General features: G+C 33.9%; 3 protein-coding genes across 6 annotated transcripts; 1 reads left to right on the top strand and 2 right to left on the bottom strand.

Annotated features, from left to right (window-relative positions):
• Positions 1 to 684: 684 nt before the first annotated feature.
• Positions 685 to 19,389, top strand: LOC105561926 (gamma-aminobutyric acid receptor alpha-like). Of its 2 annotated transcripts, none has more exons than XM_012012307.1 (9): positions 685 to 914; positions 7,525 to 7,694; positions 8,252 to 8,444; positions 8,587 to 8,807; positions 14,505 to 14,587; positions 15,014 to 15,154; positions 16,351 to 16,500; positions 16,673 to 16,932; positions 17,207 to 19,389. In XM_012012307.1, the coding sequence occupies exons 2-9, from the start codon at positions 7,642 to 7,644 to the stop codon at positions 17,600 to 17,602; spliced, it is 1,497 nt and encodes a 498-aa protein (XP_011867697.1). In that variant the 5' UTR covers positions 685 to 914; positions 7,525 to 7,641; the 3' UTR covers positions 17,603 to 19,389. The 2 variants fall into 2 exon arrangements, with proteins under 2 accessions (XP_011867697.1, XP_011867695.1); XM_012012305.1 differs by lacking the exon at positions 685 to 914 and adding an exon at positions 1,977 to 2,333 and having other exon boundaries at positions 7,573 to 7,694; positions 16,348 to 16,500.
• On the bottom strand, positions 4,128 to 5,303 carry LOC105561925. The gene is made up of 3 exons (XM_012012304.1): positions 5,160 to 5,303; positions 4,546 to 4,766; positions 4,128 to 4,296 (listed from the first exon to the last, which is right to left on the bottom strand). The coding sequence occupies exons 1-3, from the start codon at positions 5,301 to 5,303 to the stop codon at positions 4,158 to 4,160; spliced, it is 504 nt and encodes a 167-aa protein (XP_011867694.1). The 3' UTR covers positions 4,128 to 4,157.
• On the bottom strand, positions 17,907 to 21,355 carry LOC105561927 (ADP-ribosylation factor-like protein 6-interacting protein 4). Of its 3 annotated transcripts, none has more exons than XM_012012309.1 (3): positions 21,231 to 21,355; positions 19,626 to 20,830; positions 17,907 to 19,507 (listed from the first exon to the last, which is right to left on the bottom strand). In XM_012012309.1, the coding sequence occupies exons 2-3, from the start codon at positions 20,816 to 20,818 to the stop codon at positions 19,378 to 19,380; spliced, it is 1,323 nt and encodes a 440-aa protein (XP_011867699.1). In that variant the 5' UTR covers positions 20,819 to 20,830; positions 21,231 to 21,355; the 3' UTR covers positions 17,907 to 19,377. The 3 variants fall into 3 exon arrangements, with proteins under 3 accessions (XP_011867699.1, XP_011867700.1, XP_011867698.1); XM_012012310.1 differs by lacking the exon at positions 21,231 to 21,355 and adding an exon at positions 21,089 to 21,172; XM_012012308.1 differs by lacking the exon at positions 21,231 to 21,355 and adding an exon at positions 20,949 to 21,032.
• Positions 21,356 to 21,670: the final 315 nt, after the last annotated feature.

Genomic DNA, 21,670 nt, shown 5'->3' with positions numbered 1-21,670 from the left:
TTCAAAAACTCGGGAAGAATGGGGAATCGAGTCCCTTAATGCATCCTTGAGAATGAAAGCAAGTTCTGTGTCGCGATGAAATGTGATGTCGTTAAATGAGTTCTGTCATTCTGCACTCGGCCGCAAAAATGTGGTCAAGTGCTCCCAATTGATTGATCACTTAGGAAAGAATTCTGTAACAGAATCGTATTTTAAAGATCATATATCATTTAACACTTATCTCGCATTTTCTTTACCTTAAAAAAGAAATGCAGTAATTAATGTAACATTTTTAACTTTATGTAATTAAATTTTATGTATTATACCATTAACATTACAAAAATTATTTCTATAAGTAGACTCGAAGATAAATATAGGACTAAAAAAATAAAAGCCATTAAAATGAATCAACACAATATACTAAACATCAATCAAGATGCACATTTTTTCTATTTTAAATTAAATTTTGTATATATCTTTGTATAAGAAAACCCGTCTTCTTATCAGAATAATACTTGGAATAATTAGAATAATACTGTTTAATTACAATTTTATTTTTATTACATATAACGATATAAAAATTGTAAAATACAACGATTGAAAGCATGAAGAATGGAGATAGAGATAGGGGCGCGAGCTGGTGGGGATTGACAGCGGAGGGCGGTGTTTCTACCCTTCGTCAGCTGTCCCGTTCGAAGCAGTCAGTGCGCGTTGTGGCTTTGCCACGTGCTTCTCGCGATCTTTAGGTACCCTATGCGATCAAGATCATGCGTCGGAATTTTGTTACCATATCTTTGTGTGATCATCATCAAGATGAAAATATTATCTGGAAACAATTTTGAGTATTTCTGGAAATATCGCGAGCACTTTCACTATCGTCATGATTTCATGTCGCAAAAGTTTCAAAATGCCAACGACTCAAACACATACGCTTGGTAAGTTTTTAAAAGATTTGAGATTAATAAAAATCTGTCAAAATCTCTATGGAATCTTGATAATTTCGATATGTAGACTAAGTATATTAAAATAATCTAGGTTTAACGCGTTTTAAGTGCGTGCGATCTCATCTAAAAATGTTGAATATGACATATATATGTTGTATATCTGTTCAACTGAACGTTTGCAATAATTTAGAAAGTTCGTAAAAGTATTTTAAATATTTTGAAATTATTTAAAAATTTGGAGAAACACATACTTTCTCCCTCTAATAATACGTATGTCAACTATTCATTTCTCTATATACCTACGCTCTGTTTGTAACTCTACAATAAATTTATATATTTTTATATACAATTATGATTTTACTTATTATTTTATATACAATTTTTTTAACAAAAATTTTAATAAAAATTTTTTTTACCGCTAACTAGCAGTTATTACTACAACATTATTGAAAAATTTTAATATATTTAATAATTAATTAATTTTAACTAAATAAAATAAAGAGCGTTTAAAATTATTATGGTTTATATTACGGTTTTGTAATAAAAAATATAAATATCATTTACAATCACAATTTATATAATATTCTCCGTATGTTATCTCATCAATACATGTGTAATAGATTTTGAGTGTTCACCCTTTCTCAGAGGATTTTATTGTATTTCGAATGTTCTTTAACTTGTAAGAAAAAATTGTACGAAACATCGATATCAAAAATATTGTTAAAATTTCATAGGAATGGCTTTCACTTATAATCCAATATACTAATAGACGTAAATTTTCATTATATATTATCCTCTCCTATTAATTATTCATTAATGTATAATCCACTTATTTCACTTTTAGCCGTCACTCAAGCAAATAACGGAAGCGTGCGCATTTGTAAGCGCGACGCGTTGAAGCATATTTTAATGAAATTTATGTGATAAGCGAAATAGGATATGAATTAGAAGTGTTTAACATCAGAAAAATTAAAATTTATATCTGAAATATTTTATTAGAAAAGATAAAAGTCTCAAAAATTGAACAAAAAATAACATGAGATGTAAATACAAGGATCTTATTTCATATAAAAGAATACATATGCATTTAACGAATTTATAAATCTGAAATTGGAACGATTGCTTTTACCACAATGTTCATTGATTAATCCCTTTCGTAAGAACATGATTAGTATTTCACCTTTTGTACGTATATATATTTTTAGTATAATCGTTAAATATACACATGTATTATGCAAGTATGTTAAATCAAACAATAACTTGTTTTGTTTAATATTATTCGGTGCACTCAAAAAACAATTATACCAGTAAAGTGATACTTTCTAGAGAAGTTTGCACTCTTTGCAGGCGTATAAAAATCCGAGCAAACTTAGGCAACATCCCGTACAGAGAATCAAACGAATATAAGAGGTAAACTATCGTGTCCGTCGCGAAAAACTTTACTAGCAAGGGTAAAACGCAATTGGCTAAACCGATAAACATCAGAAAGCTTTAGTCACGTTGAAAAATGCACCTTTTCGAGGCTTCGCTCAAGCGTAGTGAGAAAAATCCCGTAAAAAGTGACGCTCTCGATAGTATCTCGCTTCGGCAAAAGCTTCCGCACTTTGTTCGAGTATTTCCCAGTATTTGACCGTCATATATTTATCAGCTTTCTACGAGGAGAACGAAAGCACCAATGATACGCCAAAGAGGCATCGCAATCACAAACGCACTCCGGAATACACGGAGACAATTATCTATATATTTCGTTGGAGAACTTGATAAATCATACAGATACCAATACACAAGTTGTAATATTGAAAGTAAAAGTCTTAGTTAAAAAGCTTACTATTCTTAATGGCTTTAAAATACATAAGACCCTTCATTGCACATGCATATTTATTTTATAATAAATTACCTTTATATAATTGAAACATTTACAAATTTACCTTTCAAAACAAGACGTTCCAGAAATGTAGAAGACAAAATAGACAGATATATAGTTGCCAAAAAAGTAATATAAGAATACATTGACGAATGCAGAGTGGGATAGTAAAAATAGAAGAATATGATATCAGTCTCTCGAATTCTCCAGGGTGCTGCCGCTGTTGCTGTCGTTCGGTTCACAAACTCTTTCAACATCATTGCATGCTTCTTGATGCGCCACATTACGTTCTGTGTGATCGTCGTCACATTGCTGCCTATCATTTTCCATTTCCTCAGTCGGATGCTGTCGCGCTTGCATCGCTCGTTGCAACAGATGCGGACTTCGAGCTCGAGGTGCTGATCTACCTCTTGATTTCGTGCGCGCCTCTTTGTATTTTGATTTTTGACCCAATGATTTATTTGCTAAAATATACATTAATAATTATAATAAATACACCAAAGTATTCTAAATATAATTTTTACTTGAAAAGAAAGAGAAAGCAAATGGAATACATTAATATAATTATTTGTCAGGTAAATTTGTCAGGTAAATGCGATATTATATTCTGAAAAATATATAACTTAATATTTTAGATTGTATAGAGATGTAAGACCGCTACGCTTTCTTAGCCTTTTTCTATAGAAAAAACAAATTATGTGTATGTGTTTAAAATAAACAGATAACACTACGTGATTCTCAATTTAGTACAGTTTATATATTTTTTCCCCCTAATGTGGTTAAAATTACCCCGAGAAACGCGCTTCTGGCTCACGTCGCTATCGCAATCGCTCTCGTCAGAGAAGTCGGACTCGAGCTCTCGCTTGGATACTCTTGAACGTTTCGTTCTGCGATTGAATGGTACGGGCGAATCGTCCCTTCCATGCAAGATGTACTGTCCGGATGACTGATCCTCAAACTCCTCGTTGTCGTATGTGCGCTTTCGCTGTCCACGCTATCACCATCGTCAACATAAAAATTGCATTTCATACGTTTCATCGAATCAACTATTGATAATCTTCATTCACGATATAATACAAGAAAAGAATGCTTTAAATATTTTACGGAAAATATTGGATTTACGTGTAATTCTGCAGTCTTTTGGCATTAGCACCTAATGCCAAAGTCTCGTATTATGGCCGGTATCGTGCAATAGACTCTTATTACAACTCACCTTACTCATATCAGGTTCCTTTATCTCAATAGATGTAAGGACAATACAATACCCTAGCATTTATACCACTACTATCTCTTTAGAAAAATCTTGTAATTCTTAAGAGATATGAGAAAATAGGGGTAATAGAATTACGTAAATATACATTTAATCAAGATTATAGTAGCGACAACGCTAATTGACACACCTTTCGACGTTGAACGGCATTTCGTCTAGTATAAGGCGAACGTCGGCTTTTTCTTCTTGTTTTATTACTACGATGTTTACTGTTTCGTCGTCGTGACGTAGTTCTTTTCCTATATTCGTATCAAGATAGTAAGTAGAATCACTAATCCATTTCAATTTTTTCCTCTTTTTTCCCCTCACAATTAACATTTCATAATTATATTACATTTCTTACGATAGTTCATCTTTATTAATCCATAAGACATATTGTAAACGTTATTCATTTATAAAATTAAATGTAATATATAAAAGTCGGTTTTGAGATGTGTTTTAAATTAATCGAAAAAGAACACAGATTTGTCGTAGAAATATTAGCATACTTGCGCTCTTGTGTTTGACGAGACGATTCCACGTCGCTATTAGGTGCTTGTACAGCGGATTTTGGTTTTTTCTCTTCGTTTCTCTGATTGTTAGTAGCTGGCTCCTTACCAGCAGGTGGGTTAGAAACAGAATTAGGATTCAAAGTAGCCAGTGCTTTATAACGACCACTCTTATGCCGTAAAAGTCCAGCATTTACTGCACGCTTTAAAGCTCGATGTACCTGCGATGCATTGAATATGTCAATTTAAATTACTCGAAATTTTATTATAGGTCATAATAGAAATCAAGTTTCTCCCTTTTCTATTTCAAAAAAATTATTAACAATTTATGATAGCTTTGTAAAATGTTTATAACAGATTGCAGAAAAAGGAAATACAATAAAATTTTAATAAGATTAGGAACTTTTTATTTAATTATAATAAATATATATCTTGAAATAAATTTCTTGTAAAAATTTAGACATACGTGGAAAACATATTTAACTTTTGGTAACAAGTTTGGAAACAAGTATAAGAATTTATATATACAAATTACTATAGCATATAAACACATAAATTAAAGAAAAATATTCAAAATGTAACGCGTGTATAGCATATGAGCACTTTTATGTCACCTGCAATGTCAAAGTTTTAGCCGATATGTTGCTATGCTGGATAAAACTGAGAACTTCGCGAGCTGACGAACCTCTGGTGTCGTCAAGATTTGCCACTGCATCTAGCACGCGAGCCATGAGTTCCAGATTCGACGGTCGAACCATTTTATAATTTCGCAATTCACTCAACTGCTGCTTGACTATCCTTTTGAATTTCTCTAATAACTAAATTTCACTAAATTTGCCTCACCACATAAGAAATAAATAATAGTAATATAGGATATTAATCAAAATTACCAGCGGAGTTGACCAGTTTTTCACTACAATAATTATTATCGTGTTTTCCTCCCTTCGTTATTTTCTAGTTATGATACATTTCTATTTCAAAAAGTACAAATATTATCTACGATAAATTCTTTCGTATCCATTTTGTGAATCGCGGGACTAGGCCAAATTCTTTAAGCAATTCTGAAATTGATACTACACCTATACTATTACCTGACAAATATTTGAAGCTAAAAGATATCCACACACAATCACTTTTTTCGATGTGACAAATTGTTATGATAAACTCGTCGTAAATGCGGATCGTCCTTAAGAGTACCACAAATTTCGTTGAGGCATGCCATCAAAGTTATCGTCGAGATGTTTGTTGTTTTCAAATGATACTCTTCATCTGTTTGTCGATACTTTTTTTTTAATCAGAAATGTGCCTTATTTCAATGCTTGTATGTTGTTACGTACACTAGGAATCACTGATGCCTTTCCATATAAATTTAGGCAAAGGTAGAACACATATACATTTTCCATCTATGTATATGCAAAATGTGCTTTAAGTATGTCGATATGTGCACAAATTCGTGTGGAAAGGCATCAGTGATTCCCAGTGTATACATACGTACGTATGTATGTACACACAAACTATACGGTCTATATGTATGTAACATACTCGTACATTGAAATTCATTGACATCAACGACTGATTAAGACAGTGATTTATAAGATCCGCGTATTTAATCTGATTTGGAATTTGGGAACTGAAATTGATATATGTTTGAAAACTAAACGAATTCACCAGAATGATTTTTATATTTATATATTTATGATACTGAAAACGCGCGCGCAGGCCAATCGGTAGATACATTTTGTCGCATTTATAGCATGAAACATTGACGTTATGTCATTCCAACCTACAGTTTTGTCACAGCGAAACACTATCGAGCATATGTCAGTGTCAGGAATTCTCGCGGTACCATGGACTCGAATTACAAATTAAACTTTAAGGTACGTCTGTTACGTATACGTAACTCGCACGCCTTCTCGTACGTGTATATTTAATAAACGTACCGTATGACTGATCTCTTCCGTAGTTCCGTGTCTTGTTGACAAGGATTGCATGCACATGACTTACCACCGCAACATATTCGCAATATAATAAAATGATATACTTGTACAACAAAGTCATCTTATATCTTAATTTTTAATATGTATATCATTCTAACAAGAAACATTTGGTCTGAAAAGATTCTTGTTCTTCACTTATAAGAACAAGACATTTAAAAAATACTTTTTTTTAATACTTCAAGGATTAAAAGAAGTTAAATTACTTTGGTAAGATCTGGAGAAATAATATAAAGATAGCAAACGCGTAATTTTGTCACATTTTTATCTAAACATATTCAGAAAGCAACTATATCATATTATAATTTGGAAAATCACTTTCATGGGCGAGTGTTTTCGCAAGATGCGTTGAGTAATTGAAATCCCTGCCTCCGATTTACGTACACAAACATTGCTGATAATCAGGTCATCCTAATCATCACGTTGCAAATGGTACCAACTTTTCAAAGCGTACCTCGTATTTACGTGTGTACAAATAGCTATTTGCGTACGGTGCGGTTCGTTCGCTTTCAAACGTCTTTCGCTTCAAACTATTTTCGAGGGAATGCATATATGTGTCGCACAGGCAGCAAATGTACGCGTAACCGTCAAGATTTACCGATTCGATACCTGTCTATTTACCACACCACGCGTTATCGCGCATTGCCGCCTAAAATCGAGCAACGCAAAAGACATATAGAAGAAATCGAACACATTACTGTTTCGAAACATCGCGAAACAATCAAGAGAAAGATGTCATAATGGCAAGATGTGCCCACAATTTCATATTTCTATCTCATTACACAGTAACAAATTCTAGCTATCAAAATGAACATATTGGTATAATATGAAGAGTACTTGTGTGATTAAGAAAATTTTTTTAAATCAATTAAATTGATGATTCTTGATAGCAAATTTCTGTGTGTTAAATTTAATTGTATTGCGTTACCACTATATCTTAATCCCTTATAAAATTTGATTAAAAAGTTATAATGATGTGTTGCAGGAATTTGTTTCTCAACTCTTATTAATGTTTTACTGATATTTGCTACAGTGCGAAATGTCGAATAATCGTATTTATTACGTCGAATTGATGAACGAAGAAAGCTAGAATACGTCCATCATGAAGCCGAAAGTTCTGCTCGTCTTTGCCAACCTTATTACTTCTACCTTTTTGTAAGTTTAATTTATAAGATGCTCTGTGTTATATTTCATCTTATATCTGTATTTTAATGATGCTATATGCAGAATTTATTTAAAGGTCCACATTTTTTTTTCATTTAAATTCGGCGGCAGTTCGTTAAACGATTTATAAAGCAACTTGAAGATTATGTATTCGTTTATGTACAATAATATAGTCTTCGATACAAAGCATATAAAAATAAATCCGCGTGCATACTTATTGTCTCTTGAATAACTTATTCGTAATTGGAGATCTTCTTTTTTACATATATAAAATAAAGGCCGCTTTTATTTCAACGACTACACCAAGGATATACAATGAATGCAAATTCACTGTGGACATCTCCAGAATGTTGTTCAGTCAATCTTAAAATTAATTGTATTAAGAGCAAACATTAATATTAATATTAAGTCTTGTCGAAAGCAGTAGTATGACATTTGAATTGTAACATTAAACAATTTTAAATCAAATATTTTCGAGCGAAAAGTTTAATAACTATATCTACAAGCAGCAATTTATTTGGCTGATAAAATTACGGCACTTGTTTTAGAGTGGCCGTGGATACAAAAACTTTCCTCAGGCAAAGAACACAGAGCAACAACCATAGCAACATTAGCAATCTATTGGATAATTTACTTCGCGGTTACGACAATAGCATTAGACCAAACTTTGGCGGGCCCCCGGCCACTGTCGAAGTCGATATTATGGTACGCAGCATGGGTCCCATTTCTGAGGTGGATATGGTCAGTTATATTTTTTTGTTTATCTTGCGGCATAATGCCAGGCCATCACGATTTTTATCTGTTTAAATTAGGGACGATTGTGAATTTCTATATAAAGATAGATTATATGAATGATTTAAACGAACTTTGAAATTTTCTGCAGACATACTCAATGGATTGTTACTTTCGGCAATCGTGGGTCGACAGACGTTTAGCATTTCAGGGTGGTAAGGAAACACTCGCCCTGAGTATTTCTATGTTGGCGCGAATCTGGAAGCCCGACACGTACTTCTACAATGGCAAGCATAGTTACTTGCATACCATCACTAGCCCGAATAAATTCGTCAGACTTTATCAGAATGGCAGAGTTCTTTACAGTTCCAGGTATGTTTCAATGAATCTCGAGTCCGTAGATTCAAAGCATGCATAAACTTTTTATATCAAAAGTTATAAGTACGAGTTATCAAAAATAATCAATTTCTTCTAATCGTCATAAAAGATAGAGAAAAAATAAGAGATATAAAAGAAAAACAATCTATACTCGTATTATTAGTATTACTAACATAAAAATATTATTTAAAGTCTGCCTATTAAAATCAACAATATGAATGCAAAAGAGAAAGTCTTGTCATATCTTTATAAATTTTGGATTAAAGTACATAAATAATACGAAAGATTTAGTCTTTCTGCTGTCCGTATTGCTGTCCTCTATTACTATAAAATATTCTTCTTAAAAAATCGTGAGAAGCGTAATGACATTTCCTGCAAAAGTATCGTGAGATTTATAGCTGAAATTATCTCTTATCATCGTTAATCGCTTATAAAGATTCTTTTCTTAAAAGAAGTCATGTATTATAATTGTACTCTGTCAATTATAGATAAACTTTTAACTATATAATTAAAAATATTCTGTAAAATTAGAAGAGACTAGCGTTTCAAAGTGTCCAAATCAATAAAAGCAGAAATCAATTCGAATTGATATTTTTGCATTGATATCTGTTAGTAATGCATAATCCTAATTTTTTCACAAAAAGAAATAGAGATTGTGCACGTAAGATAAAAGCAAGTACATATTATGTCAGTGTTCGCTCGGTACTAAATCTGTGCAAATCTTTTCTCGGCAACGTGACATGTGCAAGGTCTGAGGTATCTCGAACTCAAGGGTTAATTCTGCTGCATACAATAGAGCCGATCTGGAAGACTAGGTCAAGAGAAAGGGAACAGATTAACAATAATGAGATGTTTATATCGCTTCAATACTCCTTTTCTATGTATTTGTATTTAATTTGTACCAACAACAAAAAACGAAGTAGCCTCGATGATACATACATAACTTGACAAATCGACAAAAGGATTTTATATAATTGCTATCTCAGGTAAAAAATAAGTTTGTTTTTTTTTAAACGAGGTCTCGTATATTTTTCTCTGACCGACTGGACCCGTATCCATTTAGACTGGGGAACGTCGTGATCACGTCCGTGGTGTTATTTACTCGACACTTTATTAGCCGTTACCTTTTATCCGACCATCGAAGTTTAGCTAAACCAGTGAGAATCACTGATTTTAGTATTTTCGAAATCTAATATAGATAAATTTCTGTTCAAGTTATAAACTAAATCATATTTATTATATATTATCGATATTATTATTATTATTATTATTATTATACTGGGGTGTTATGTAATACCCGCCTCATCTCTTATTTACGAATAGAGCGGATTAGACTGGTCGAAAAATCCTCTACCATTTTGCAATTTTCGCAATAGTTAACGAGTTATTAATTATTACAAATCGCTGTCTTAGCTCGGCCTATCGCCTATGCGACCATCGACGTTGCTAGGTATGCGGGGAGTTGTTTATTATACGTAGCTCTTGCCGTGTGTCATAAACAAGCATTTTCAAGAGAAGCTAAGAGAGAGAGAGAGAGAGAGAGAGACCCAATTTTGCGCGAGTATGTCGAGCATGAAGTGTACACCGTTCAAATGGTCTCTCTCCCTCTATCTCTGTTTCTCTAAAACCTTCTCTGTCGACCGGTAGATCCTGCCTTTGAAATATACCGCGTCTATATTTCAACAGTCTGAAATAGCAAATGTATGAAGTGGAGCCTTTATAAGAATTTTGAGACATGTAGAGATAAATCGAGAATTCAAAAACTTTTGCGGAAATATAATTAAACTTGTATCCTATAAAGATGTGTCTATTTAAAATATTTATAAAATCAATAACACCTATAATAACATGTTGCAATACAATAAATAATGTAAACAAGTGTATTATAACTCATACAAAAAAGTAAGACCAAGTTACCTGTAAAGTATAATCCTTAAAATTTTATCTAGTAAATATATAACATTTATACAGTCGATCAGTATATATTCCCTATTGATTTAGAACATTTATTCAGAAATGCTTGCAACTAAATAACATTTCTGGTTAAAATTCAATTGACAGTTTTTTTCCTATTGAATGATTTTCCAAGATTTTCTGTATCGACATATTGTTTTCAAGCTCGATATCTAGCACAGTATTTTAAAACATGTCTGATGATATCTGTTAAGTGGATTAAAAATAAAATTTTGCTTTAATTGATAATCCAAAAAATATCCTTCAGCGTGGTCGTGAGCATGTTGTGAGATCAATAGAAATAGTTCAATACACATGTATACTGCACAACAGAAAAGCCACACTTCTTTTCCGTAATTCTTGCTTGAATGGCGAGAAACTTTTTGAGAGCGACTTTTGCTTTTCTTTTTCCTTTGACATAGACAACGTCTATTCGGATCAAGTTTTCGGATTAGCTTTTGTCATCTGAATGTTTACCCGAGAAATTGTAAGTACTCATATCTTTCAGAGCATTCAAGCGGTAAGCAACAACATTTCTGACAGCACTATTCATTTTTTACAATAGTTTATGTTTAAATAAAAATTTATTCTGTTTATAAATCTTGTCCTATTTATTTTAATAATTTATTTTGTTAATTTTTTCAAGAATAAATGTCGAATAGGCTTTTATCATGTTTTTGTACCTTATTCAAGTTAAATATTATTCTAATCTGATTTATCCCATAATCATTTACCATTGTATGTGAGACTTCTTCGCACATACTGCTTTTCATTCTATGCTTTCATTTCTCCTTCACAACGCTTCTTACACTTTCTCTTTCTGCCCCCCCCCCCCTCTCTCTCTCTCTCTCTCTTTTAGCTACCTTTTTAAAATTTGTTCTCGAAGAAAATTATCAAAAGAGTCGAGATCTCGTCTTGCTATCTTCAAAATTGCAGCAAATTATTTATTTAAATTTTAAATAAAAGGCCGTTTAACTTTACCGCTCGGTTAATTCTTTTTTGACGTTTCCGTAAAGTTAGTTTCTCTTTATTCTTTTAATCTCTTCTCATTCAACTTCGTTTTATCTCACGCTTCTCCAACTGTGATCGTCATTATTCATGAGGCAGAGAAAACTTGTCATTACAAAAGAATAAAACTTTTGCTCCTTTTCATCGATGTTGTCAGGGAAGCGAGAGTGAAGAGAAGGGGAGGAAAAGAAGAAGGGAGAGAAGAGAATATGCTTATTGTAGCGTAGAATTATAAGTCTCATTAGAGTAGCCATCTGTATAATGTGTTCTACGTAAGTAGGACGTAAGTAGGAGTTTAGAATACAACTTTAAACCTCTCATGGTCTTGCATAAAATTATCATCATGTATCATTTGAAACTTTCAATATATTTAACCAACTACAATTTGCACAGAAAACTAACTAATTCTCCTTAATTTTAAGAAAATTATAATATCATTCTACTCCTTCAACTCTTTTACAACAAATATCACGGTGCAAAGTAATCGGACTAAGATTTAGAGGATTCCGCTAAGAGTGAGATTAATTTTTTTGTGTGAACCCACCCGAATTGTAACCAATAAAAAGAAATCAAAGTATACTTCGTACAGCACCTTATTTAGGTATTCCATCAGAGTGGCCAATATTGACCACATACCTCATCGTATTTAGTCCTTCGGTGGGCCAGATTGGACCTACCTTTCGTTGCTCCCGGCCATACAATCTGGTCATTTTGACCAGAGATCAGGAAGGAAGAAAACTCCTTCCATAGTCGGTTATCGTCACCGACAAATATTTCGTACGGTTCGAACTATATGCGAGCGACGATTGTATCGAAAAATGCATGACCAGGAGAAAAGTTGTTTAAAGGAGAAACTTAATTTTACAAAATTTAATTTCTAAATCTGATCCAAGTGTAATTTTACTTCTGTTTTCAAAAATATTGACTGTATCTTCGTGACTCGATTTTTTAATATAGGTACAAATTTAAGCACATAAATATAGGAAAAATGTTCCTTTGCGTTATATTTATTTTAATTTTATTCCGCGATAAAAAAATTAAAATTTATAATATGGATGAAATTAAACAATTAATAATTTCTTGAATATGTTGTGAAAAACTGATCGCGAAAACCGACCGCGAAAATCGACCGCAAAAATACGAGATGCGTGTATTTATGTTAAACGCATCTTGAGAGTATCGCGAGACATGCAAAATAAGTGACGCAAGATCCAGAAAAAAGCAACTTGCCGCACGAGTGACACCGATATTATAATTGAATATTACAGTTAAACGATAATCTCAAATAAAGTATAAAAATAATTTCAAATTTACGCATTCTCGACAAAATATATTGGAATCTTACGTCATGTTATTTTATTATAGTACATATAACAATTCATTAATTAAAAATGGATAGGTTACGAGAGATTGGTTGGCCGAATACATCGATAATATTCGTCATATTTCACATAATTTCTGTAATGTATTTCACCGAACATAACAAATGAGCTGAACATACTCTGATTTGTAGAGCTCTATGATATAATTTTTTATCGATAATAAAATATATTAAATAAAACGTAAAATTATTTGTAACCTATCCATTTTAACGTAACGGATCTACGAAATGTCAATCAATCTACAATCTATGATCTAAAAATGTAGATTCCGTTACTTTAATAAAAAAACTTTTCACTCACCGACACGATGCGCAGCGGCGGAGTTGTATCTGCAATGGCGCCCGATGCCTCTTCCTCCACTCAGGTGTCCTCCTCTCAGGTGTCGTTGTCTCAGCTGTCTTCCGACACACTCGCGAATTTACACTTCCGTTTGTAAAGTCACTTGTCACTGTCATTGTATCCAAATGCCACTTTTTTGGTTTTCACTGTGTCCGATTGTCACTGAGTTCGATTGCGCACTACGAACTGTTCGATTACATCGTCGCACTGATACCCGCACAAATCACTGACACAAATCGCGGGAATTCAGCGATCGCGGTTTTTGCCCGCACTTGTCGCGAACGCGTATCAAGAAAGAATAATACTGTGTGCGAAGCGGCGCGGGCACGCAATTCGTTTCTCATTACAAACTGTAGAAGCTCAATAATTAATCAAGGAACGTTACTTGTTGCTGATAAAGGTGTGCAAATCAATAGCGTTTTATCCCTTCATTCATCACGATCGAGTCTTGGAAACCGATAACGCAAAATAACGCAAAAGTAATAACACGCACGGAGCGACTCTCGCCACTGCTTGCCGGCTCGACGTTCGGCGAGCGAATGATAGCGCAACGACCTTCGAGTACACGATGGCACGCAAAAACATCGTACGTCACCGCGCCGAGTGAAAAACAACAAAAAAAAACGTTGAGAATTCGTTGTCCCACCTACGAAATGGAAAATTCCGTACTTAATATTTTACATTACTTTGTTCCGTGATTGTTACTACGTTTTGTATCATTCTGCGGACTTATTGGTACCGATTAAATAAACTATTAATTCTGTTCAATCGAGAAAATGTATCGGAACAAAAATCGTTTTTCTAAATTGCAAATCTTCATTTACTACGAATCTAAAAGAGAAGTGAAGTACACCGCGCTTCGAGAAAACCAATTGGCATCGCGGAAAAGAGGCCTCGACTGTTCGATATTAACGACATTCGCGCTGATAACATCTCTTTTTCAGAAAAGGATTATACATCTCGAGATTATAGCATTTAAAAATTTGGTAAAAACTGTATGTCGTTTCAGACTTACGATTAAAGCAGGATGCCCGATGAATCTCGAAGACTTTCCAATGGATACACAGAGATGTCCATTGCAATTCGGCAGTTGTAAGTTTAATAAATTTATTTATTTGTTTTGCAACTTTCAGAGATATCATCGTTCTTCTCCTTTTCGCTTATGCTTCTTACTTTCAACCTTTAACAACATATTTTATCAGTAATTTGTGATAGAAAGATCTTGGCAACAAAATAACGGGGATCAAACTTACTCGTTCCTTGAGTGATTTTTAACGTAAAAAATTATGCACCGTTTAGCGTATGCACTTGTTACAAAGCAGAGAATTACAATTTAAAAATAAACCAATACCTATCAATTACATCGGATTTCTTATATTTTCTTACCTATTTCTTTTATTTTTAAATAGAAGTGTATATATTTAAATAGTGAAACAGCGTGTAGTTATCGATTATATTGGCTACCATTTGAGAAAATACCTACATCGATCTTTTTGGCAAGGCGAAATTAATTTACAGTTGGCTATACGACACGCGATGTAATCTATAAATGGAACAGCGCAAGGCAGGTTGCTATAGCAGAGGACATGAAGCTGTCACAATTTGATCTGGTTGCCAATCCTACCGCAAATCATTCGACTGCACCGGGTTTCTCACATGGTAAGTGCAAATCAAGAATATTCGACTTATCAATGTTTCTTCTAGCATTGTGTGAGTTTAGTACATCTATTTTTATCTATTTTAATAGATTAAATTTAATAGATTTAGTACAAAGAAGTAGAAAACGACAATTGAGAATTATAGTGCTAAGGATGTCAATAAAAATCCAATTAAAATACTGTATGTATCAATTAACTCACAAAGTCATGAGCAAATAAAACTAAAGTAGTTTGACGAGAAAAGGCCGAAAATTGGGAATTGTATAGAAAATACGGTGAAGCAAGAAGTATTCCGTGTGCACCTCGCACTACTGTCAATATTGAGAACACGGAGAGATGACCTGGAGAACGAAGGAAAAGTAATGTCGAAAGTCGGCGCACAGAAATGACGACTAATTGCAGCCTTCTCTAAAAGACGACTATTATCTCTTTTTCTCTCTTAAGCTTTCATTGTCCGCACGTATAGGCGAGCAGCCCAGAAGATAGTATGGTACATAAATCTTAATAGAATTATTATCGATTAGTAAAGGTGCCTCTTGAGTCAATTACTCGGTCGATTGGGCACTTATCGAGGAAATCTGCTTAAACTCGTCAAGTCATCAATCCGGCACACAATTTCTATAATAATTTTAAATAGCATAATTTAAAAAGCAAATCATTATAACAATAAATTTTTCGATGTTATGCTTTGTCACGATAAAGATTTTTAACTCTGGTAGACTCTATTCTAGTAGAATATAAAAAGCATTGTACAAATGTTTGTAAAATACTCTATAGAAATACCGTATGTGATTGGTCAGGGTTAAGTAATTGTTGATTTATTAAGTATTCAATAGTACATCTTTAAATGTAAACTAAAACTCTACTTAAATCAAACAAGCGAGATGTTGGTAGCTCAATAATTTATTCCATCTAAATGAAACTGACGCGCAGGACAAGGTGGAAAACGGTATATAAATTCACATTTTAGATTACAATTATTAGGCCAACATCTTGCTCGGATCTAAAGGCGCTCTCGCTTGTTTGATTTATATCATAATGGTCATATTTAACTTTATAAAACTACTTAAACCACTTTGGTGAATCTTTATATTGAAAATTTCTTGATAATCATCGAAATATTTTTGTTAACTTGTTAAAAGCATATAGCGACGTGTGCACGTTATTCTTAGCCATATGTTAAATATATTTCAGCAGAATATTCGATGCTCTTGGTGTACTTCCACTTGCAAAGACACATGGGTAACTTCCTAATACAGGTATACGGTCCTTGCATCCTATTAGTCGTCTTATCTTGGGTCTCATTCTGGTTAAACAGAGAAGCTACGGCTGATCGAGTGTCACTAGGTGAGAGCAGTTATAAAGGAAAATGATAACTGAACTTTTGCAAATTCAACAATTGAAATTAATTAACCAACTACAATTATATTCCTCTATTATTCACTGAAATTCAAATGGACTTTACTGTTGTAGGATTTATACTAGCACAGTTCGATTGTCACGCTACGTCTTGTTTCAGGCATAACTACTGTACTAACAATGACGTTCTTAGGACTCGAAGCGAGAACCGATCTGCCTAAAGTTCCTTATCCCACTGCTCTGGATTTCTTCGTCTTTCTCTCGTTCGCGTTCATCTTTGCTACTATAATACAATTCGCAGTAGTGCATTATTTCACGAAATATGGATCGGGAGAGTGTTACTTTAGCTCCGATCTAAGCGATACTGAAAGTTCAAACGAAGAGGAAGATGTAACTAGAAGGCTAATAAAGAGTCAACCGGTAAATAGCTCACTTCGAAACGACAAATTTGTTAATGTTTACATTTATTCCTTCCTTCTTATTTCACAAATATAAATGATAAGATGTACACATTGAATGGGTAAAATCTAACAATAAGTAAATTCAAAGAGGAGACAAGAAAATAAGGTTCTAGCAGATTTACAACATTCTTCCTTCCATTTCCAAGTCATAATATAACTTGAAACGTTTAGATTGAAGGCAGAAGGAGAATGAACAACGGCTTCGACTTATTCACATAAATATTGTGTTTTAGGCTCGTCGGAAGAGTTCGGCGAGTTCTACTGCACGAGGACATGGCAACCGCAACTTGGCGATAAATGGCGACAGTATGATCGAAGTGATACCATTGTCAGCGATCTCGATACCCGACAGAGATGCAACGGTGCCTGGACACTGGCAGATATCTTGTGTGACCTGTAGCCCACCGCCGCGACAAATGCCGCCGCCGCCGCCGCCATCCAGGCGAACAACGTCGTCCACGTCCAGAAGACGACGTCGACGAACACCTAGATACAATTCTGTATCGAAGATTGATCGTGTCAGTCGTGTAATGTTTCCCCTGTTTTTCCTGACCATCAATCTCTTCTATTGGTACGCGTATCTTTCGCGCAGCGAACGAATCCACTATTACAATTCCAACACAGCGTGATAGGATCTCCTTCCTCAAACAAGAAATTGTCAAGATTATAAATTGCGTTGATCTCATTATCGGATTATTAAGTGACGGAAGATTTTGTCGAGGAAAACTTAAGATTCCAGGCGAAACATCAAAGTTCGTTGATAACGACATAGTAAAAAATTATATTGACTTCCATTATAAAAATGATTATAGAGAAATAATGAAAAGATGTCAGCATAAAATACATCATAAGAGAGCTAAACGTGTTTTCACTAAATAAACTTATAATCAAATAAATAAAGCAAGTACACTTGAAAATTGAGCGGAAAGAATGTTACCTTAATATAATATTATTTTATTTTACTTAATTTCTAAATTTTTCTCATCCTGCCTAAAAGAATTAACGCTAATCAAATGATCAAGGTAGTAAAAGTAGGTTTCTCTAACATTTCTAGTTAGCTGTTCTATTCTAGTTAGATAATAAAATCATATTGCTACTAAAAGTAAAATTTTATACATATATGTATGGCATTTACTAAGTAGTTGCAGGTAATTATAAAAATTAATTAAATTGAATTAAAAATGATTACAATACTACAAAGAAACCTCAGCTTCCCTCATGGAAAGATAATAGAAATTGCCATCTTATTTGATATTAAAAATTCGCGGAAATTTGATAAAAGCTTGTCTTATGTATAATTCTGCTACTACTGTCTGGCTAGAGGCAGAGAGAAGATTGACAATGAGAGCAAGATCATGTTGGTGATCCATGCTAGTGTGGCACAGATAGAAACCAAATAGCATTTTCCATCTGGATAAGTAGATGAACGTAGTTCCTACTCCCACGATAAAATAGATGCGATGGCGCTATAAATCAGCACGATCCGGCATGACCACTCTGACTTCTCTCTGCTAGAGACACAGTGTAACAATAAGATATCTGAATCCATTTGAATAATAGTCGATATATCTCGCGAAACAATTAGAATCGATTAATAATGACCGTCCAGCGAAACCTTTGCATTATCGATCATTGACATAATTATTCGCAAATATATGTATGTATGTATAATATAATATGTGTAAATTCCAGAATATACAAAATGCGTATTCTTTTTTATACTAAATTAAAAAAATTGTCCTTCTAATGGTTATTTTGATCAGGTTGAGTTAAGTTAATTTACTTTTCTCAATGAAATAAAAAAGGATTTCCTAAATAAAAATTTATTTCTTATTGTGTCATATAATAGCGATAACATAAAAAAAATTTAAACTTAATTTAATTTCCTGTGGCCCACGCATGAATTACGATTGTAATGGCTAGGACCCGAAAGTTGGTGCGATTTCTCGGTGCGCGCGAAACACCACCGCGTGCGAGTGAGTCGAACATTCGGACCCTAGGCCAGTATTCATAGTCAGATCTTACATTCAAGACTGACTCAACATCATCTTTAAATACTCCGTAGTGAAACGTTCCGTACAGCATCTTTAGATAAATTCAAGATGGTTTTGAATATAAGATCCGACTGTAAATACCGACCCCAATAATGATACATAATAAATTTACGTGTACCCTTAGATTAGATAAATGTTCAAAATTGAAATACAAAACATATTATAACGTCAGACAGTAACATTGTATGTGACAAGAAAGAATATAAGTTATATATGATTTATGCATATATATACATGTATATATACATTCATAAATATATAACTTATATACATACAGATTTGTATTATAACATCTAACGTATATATGTAAAGAGAGTAATTATGCTTTTGTTTGGACAAAAATACATATCTCACAAAGCATTCATCTTCAAGTGCGTTTGGAAGTATTTACCATCTCCTTTCGTCGCTTGCTTATTAATTTCCTTGTGACGCTCTCGACTCACTATCTCCTCCAATACTTCTCCATCACCCTTGATTAATCTTGGAGAAAAGAGAAAAATTTAGTTCCAAATTAGTATTTAGAATTTAGAAGCGATAATAAATTTATGTATGTCGTACATTTCATTATCCGTGTTCAATTACTTTGTAACATATTTACCTGTGTCTTCCAGTTTCTTCGTCGTACATTCTGCGCACGATGCTCTGCCTTTTCTCCCATTCCTCTTTCGTCATGGGCGCCATGGCTTTCGCTCTTTCTATTTTCACGTCCGATACAATTTCCTTCATTTTATCCTTGTCGTCCTGAACTTGCTTATTTTCCTTCGACTTCTTCTTACCGTGCCCTTTCCTCTTGGATGCAGATTTCTTTAGTCTCCTCTTCAATTTCTTCCTCATGCGTTTCTTGTTCTTCCGCTTCTTCATGGCCTTCTTCAATTTCTTAGCCTTCTTCTTGGCTCTCTTCTGCTTCTTTTCGTCCTCCGAGCTATCAATGCTGCTGCTACTGCTACTGCTGTCAGTGTCGCTGCTACTGCTACTGCTGTTGCTGCTGCTGGAACTACTACTGCTACTGTCGCTACTGCTGCTACTGACACTAGAAGAACTAGATGTGGACGACAATCTTTTCCTCTTTAACTTCTTGCGACTTGGCTGAGTTATACTTGGTGTATTTTCCGCCTTCTTCTTCTCCTCTCTGTGTCTCATTTGTTCGACTGTATCTGTATCATCCTTCACCGAGTCAGACTTTTCTATCTTAGAAGTGGACCTTGACTGATTCGTATGCTCCTTCGAAGTACTCTCTCGCGATAGCCGACTAGTCGCATCCTGGCCAATATTTCTATAATAACTTGATACTCTTGATCTGTTATGATTAAATGTTCTTTCGAAGCTTCTGCTATTATATCTATTATAGTGATAATTGTTATGCGTATCTCTTCTATTTCTATTATAATTGTGGTATCTATAAGGTCGTGAATATCCATAATCTCTTTGATTATTCATAAAGTTACCATGCCTCCGATTGTAGAATCTGTAATCGTTATTGTACTTTCCGCTTCTTCTTTGCAACTCCATATTGTTTTCGTACCTCTTAGTTTTGTACCTGGTATCCTCATCCCTATCCTTCCTTGCTTTATGCGTAGCTTTCTCCGAGTTTGAGATATCAGAAGAACTAGAACTGTTGGAACTACTCCTACGTCTCGACTTCTTCCTTTTATCCTTGCTGCATACATTTCGTCTCTTTCTGTTCTTCTCAGAATCATTGTTGGAGGAAGATGCCGAACGTCTCTTTAGCTTGCCCACCTTTGCTTTATCAAATGACTCTGTCTCCATAGCGAGATTCTCCAAATTATTCATCGTAGCGATAATCTGTCGAAAACAAGCTTAATTTCAAGCAAATCTTGTAGAATCAACTCAATTAAAGTAAATTTCATTTGCACAACTCAATCATCTCTCTCGCACAGTCAAGTCTATAAGAATACTTCACTTGTCGTATTATTCTCAATGAAACGCACGTTCGTTTCAACCAAATATATATGTATACGTAATCATCCATGAGCCACGGAAGATTTAGCTTTTCCAACAAATTTCGATATTTACTCACTGCAATACGTTACAAAATCTAACCTCACACGCCACGTTCACGCCATTGTTACATCTTGTCACGTAAAACCATCGTGTCAGACAAATGATAATCTATCTTTTTTTCACTTATTAATAATTGATCGACACAAGTATCGCATTTACGAGAAACGCCTCAAGCAATTACCTGATCATTATTCTCTAACCATCTCCGACTACTCAATTCCCATCGTTCCGTTTCGAAAACTTGAAACGGCGCGCAAGACTGCTTCTCATATACTCGCCTTATTTAGGGTCTTTTTTCGGCAAGCTTGCCTTTTCCGTAGCCCTTCTGTTGGTAATGGATTCTACCCAAGACTCATAAATCATCACCGCGGTTATAAAACCATTTGTGCCAAGCCAAGAAAACCGTAGATATATTTATGATATATTACACCACAAAATTCCTGTATATTTTAGTAATGTTCAATTATAATCTTTTAGATTTTCTTAGCACTTTAAATATTTTTAATAAATACATCTCTTACGAAATTAAATTTCGCGCGTTTACAGCATTTCCAATATGGCGTACTTTAGTGTTCATGAAAACAGTGCTTTATTTTTTATGAATATAAATATTTGTAATCG

Source organism: Vollenhovia emeryi, unplaced genomic scaffold (assembly GCF_000949405.1).
Source record: "Vollenhovia emeryi isolate VEMERY1.0 unplaced genomic scaffold, V.emery_V1.0 DF939198.1, whole genome shotgun sequence".
In the NCBI taxonomy this organism is placed as follows: Eukaryota; Metazoa; Arthropoda; class Insecta; order Hymenoptera; family Formicidae; genus Vollenhovia; species Vollenhovia emeryi.
Note: the sequence above shows the minus strand (reverse complement) of the source record. Positions and strands in the feature narration are given on the sequence as shown.

Coding starts and splice junctions, on each gene's coding strand:
- LOC105561927 (XM_012012308.1), bottom strand. CDS start 21,017: ATGGATGATTACGTATACATATATATTTGGTTGAAACGAACGTGCGTT. Junction 20,831..20,948: donor CATTGAGAATAATACGACAA/GTGAAGTATTCT, acceptor TGTTTTCGACAG/ATTATCGCTACGATGAATAA. Junction 19,508..19,625: donor GAAGAAACTGGAAGACACAG/GTAAATATGTTA, acceptor CTTTTCTCCAAG/ATTAATCAAGGGTGATGGAG.
- LOC105561925 (XM_012012304.1), bottom strand. CDS start 5,303: ATGGTTCGACCGTCGAATCTGGAACTCATGGCTCGCGTGCTAGATGCA. Junction 4,767..5,159: donor CTAAAACTTTGACATTGCAG/GTGACATAAAAG, acceptor AATGCATCGCAG/GTACATCGAGCTTTAAAGCG. Junction 4,297..4,545: donor CGTCAAACACAAGAGCGCAA/GTATGCTAATAT, acceptor ATACGAATATAG/GAAAAGAACTACGTCACGAC.
- LOC105561926 (XM_012012305.1), top strand. CDS start 7,642: ATGAAGCCGAAAGTTCTGCTCGTCTTTGCCAACCTTATTACTTCTACC. Junction 8,808..14,504: donor AGAGTTCTTTACAGTTCCAG/GTATGTTTCAAT, acceptor ATGTCGTTTCAG/ACTTACGATTAAAGCAGGAT. Junction 15,155..16,347: donor TGCACCGGGTTTCTCACATG/GTAAGTGCAAAT, acceptor AATATATTTCAG/CAGAATATTCGATGCTCTTG.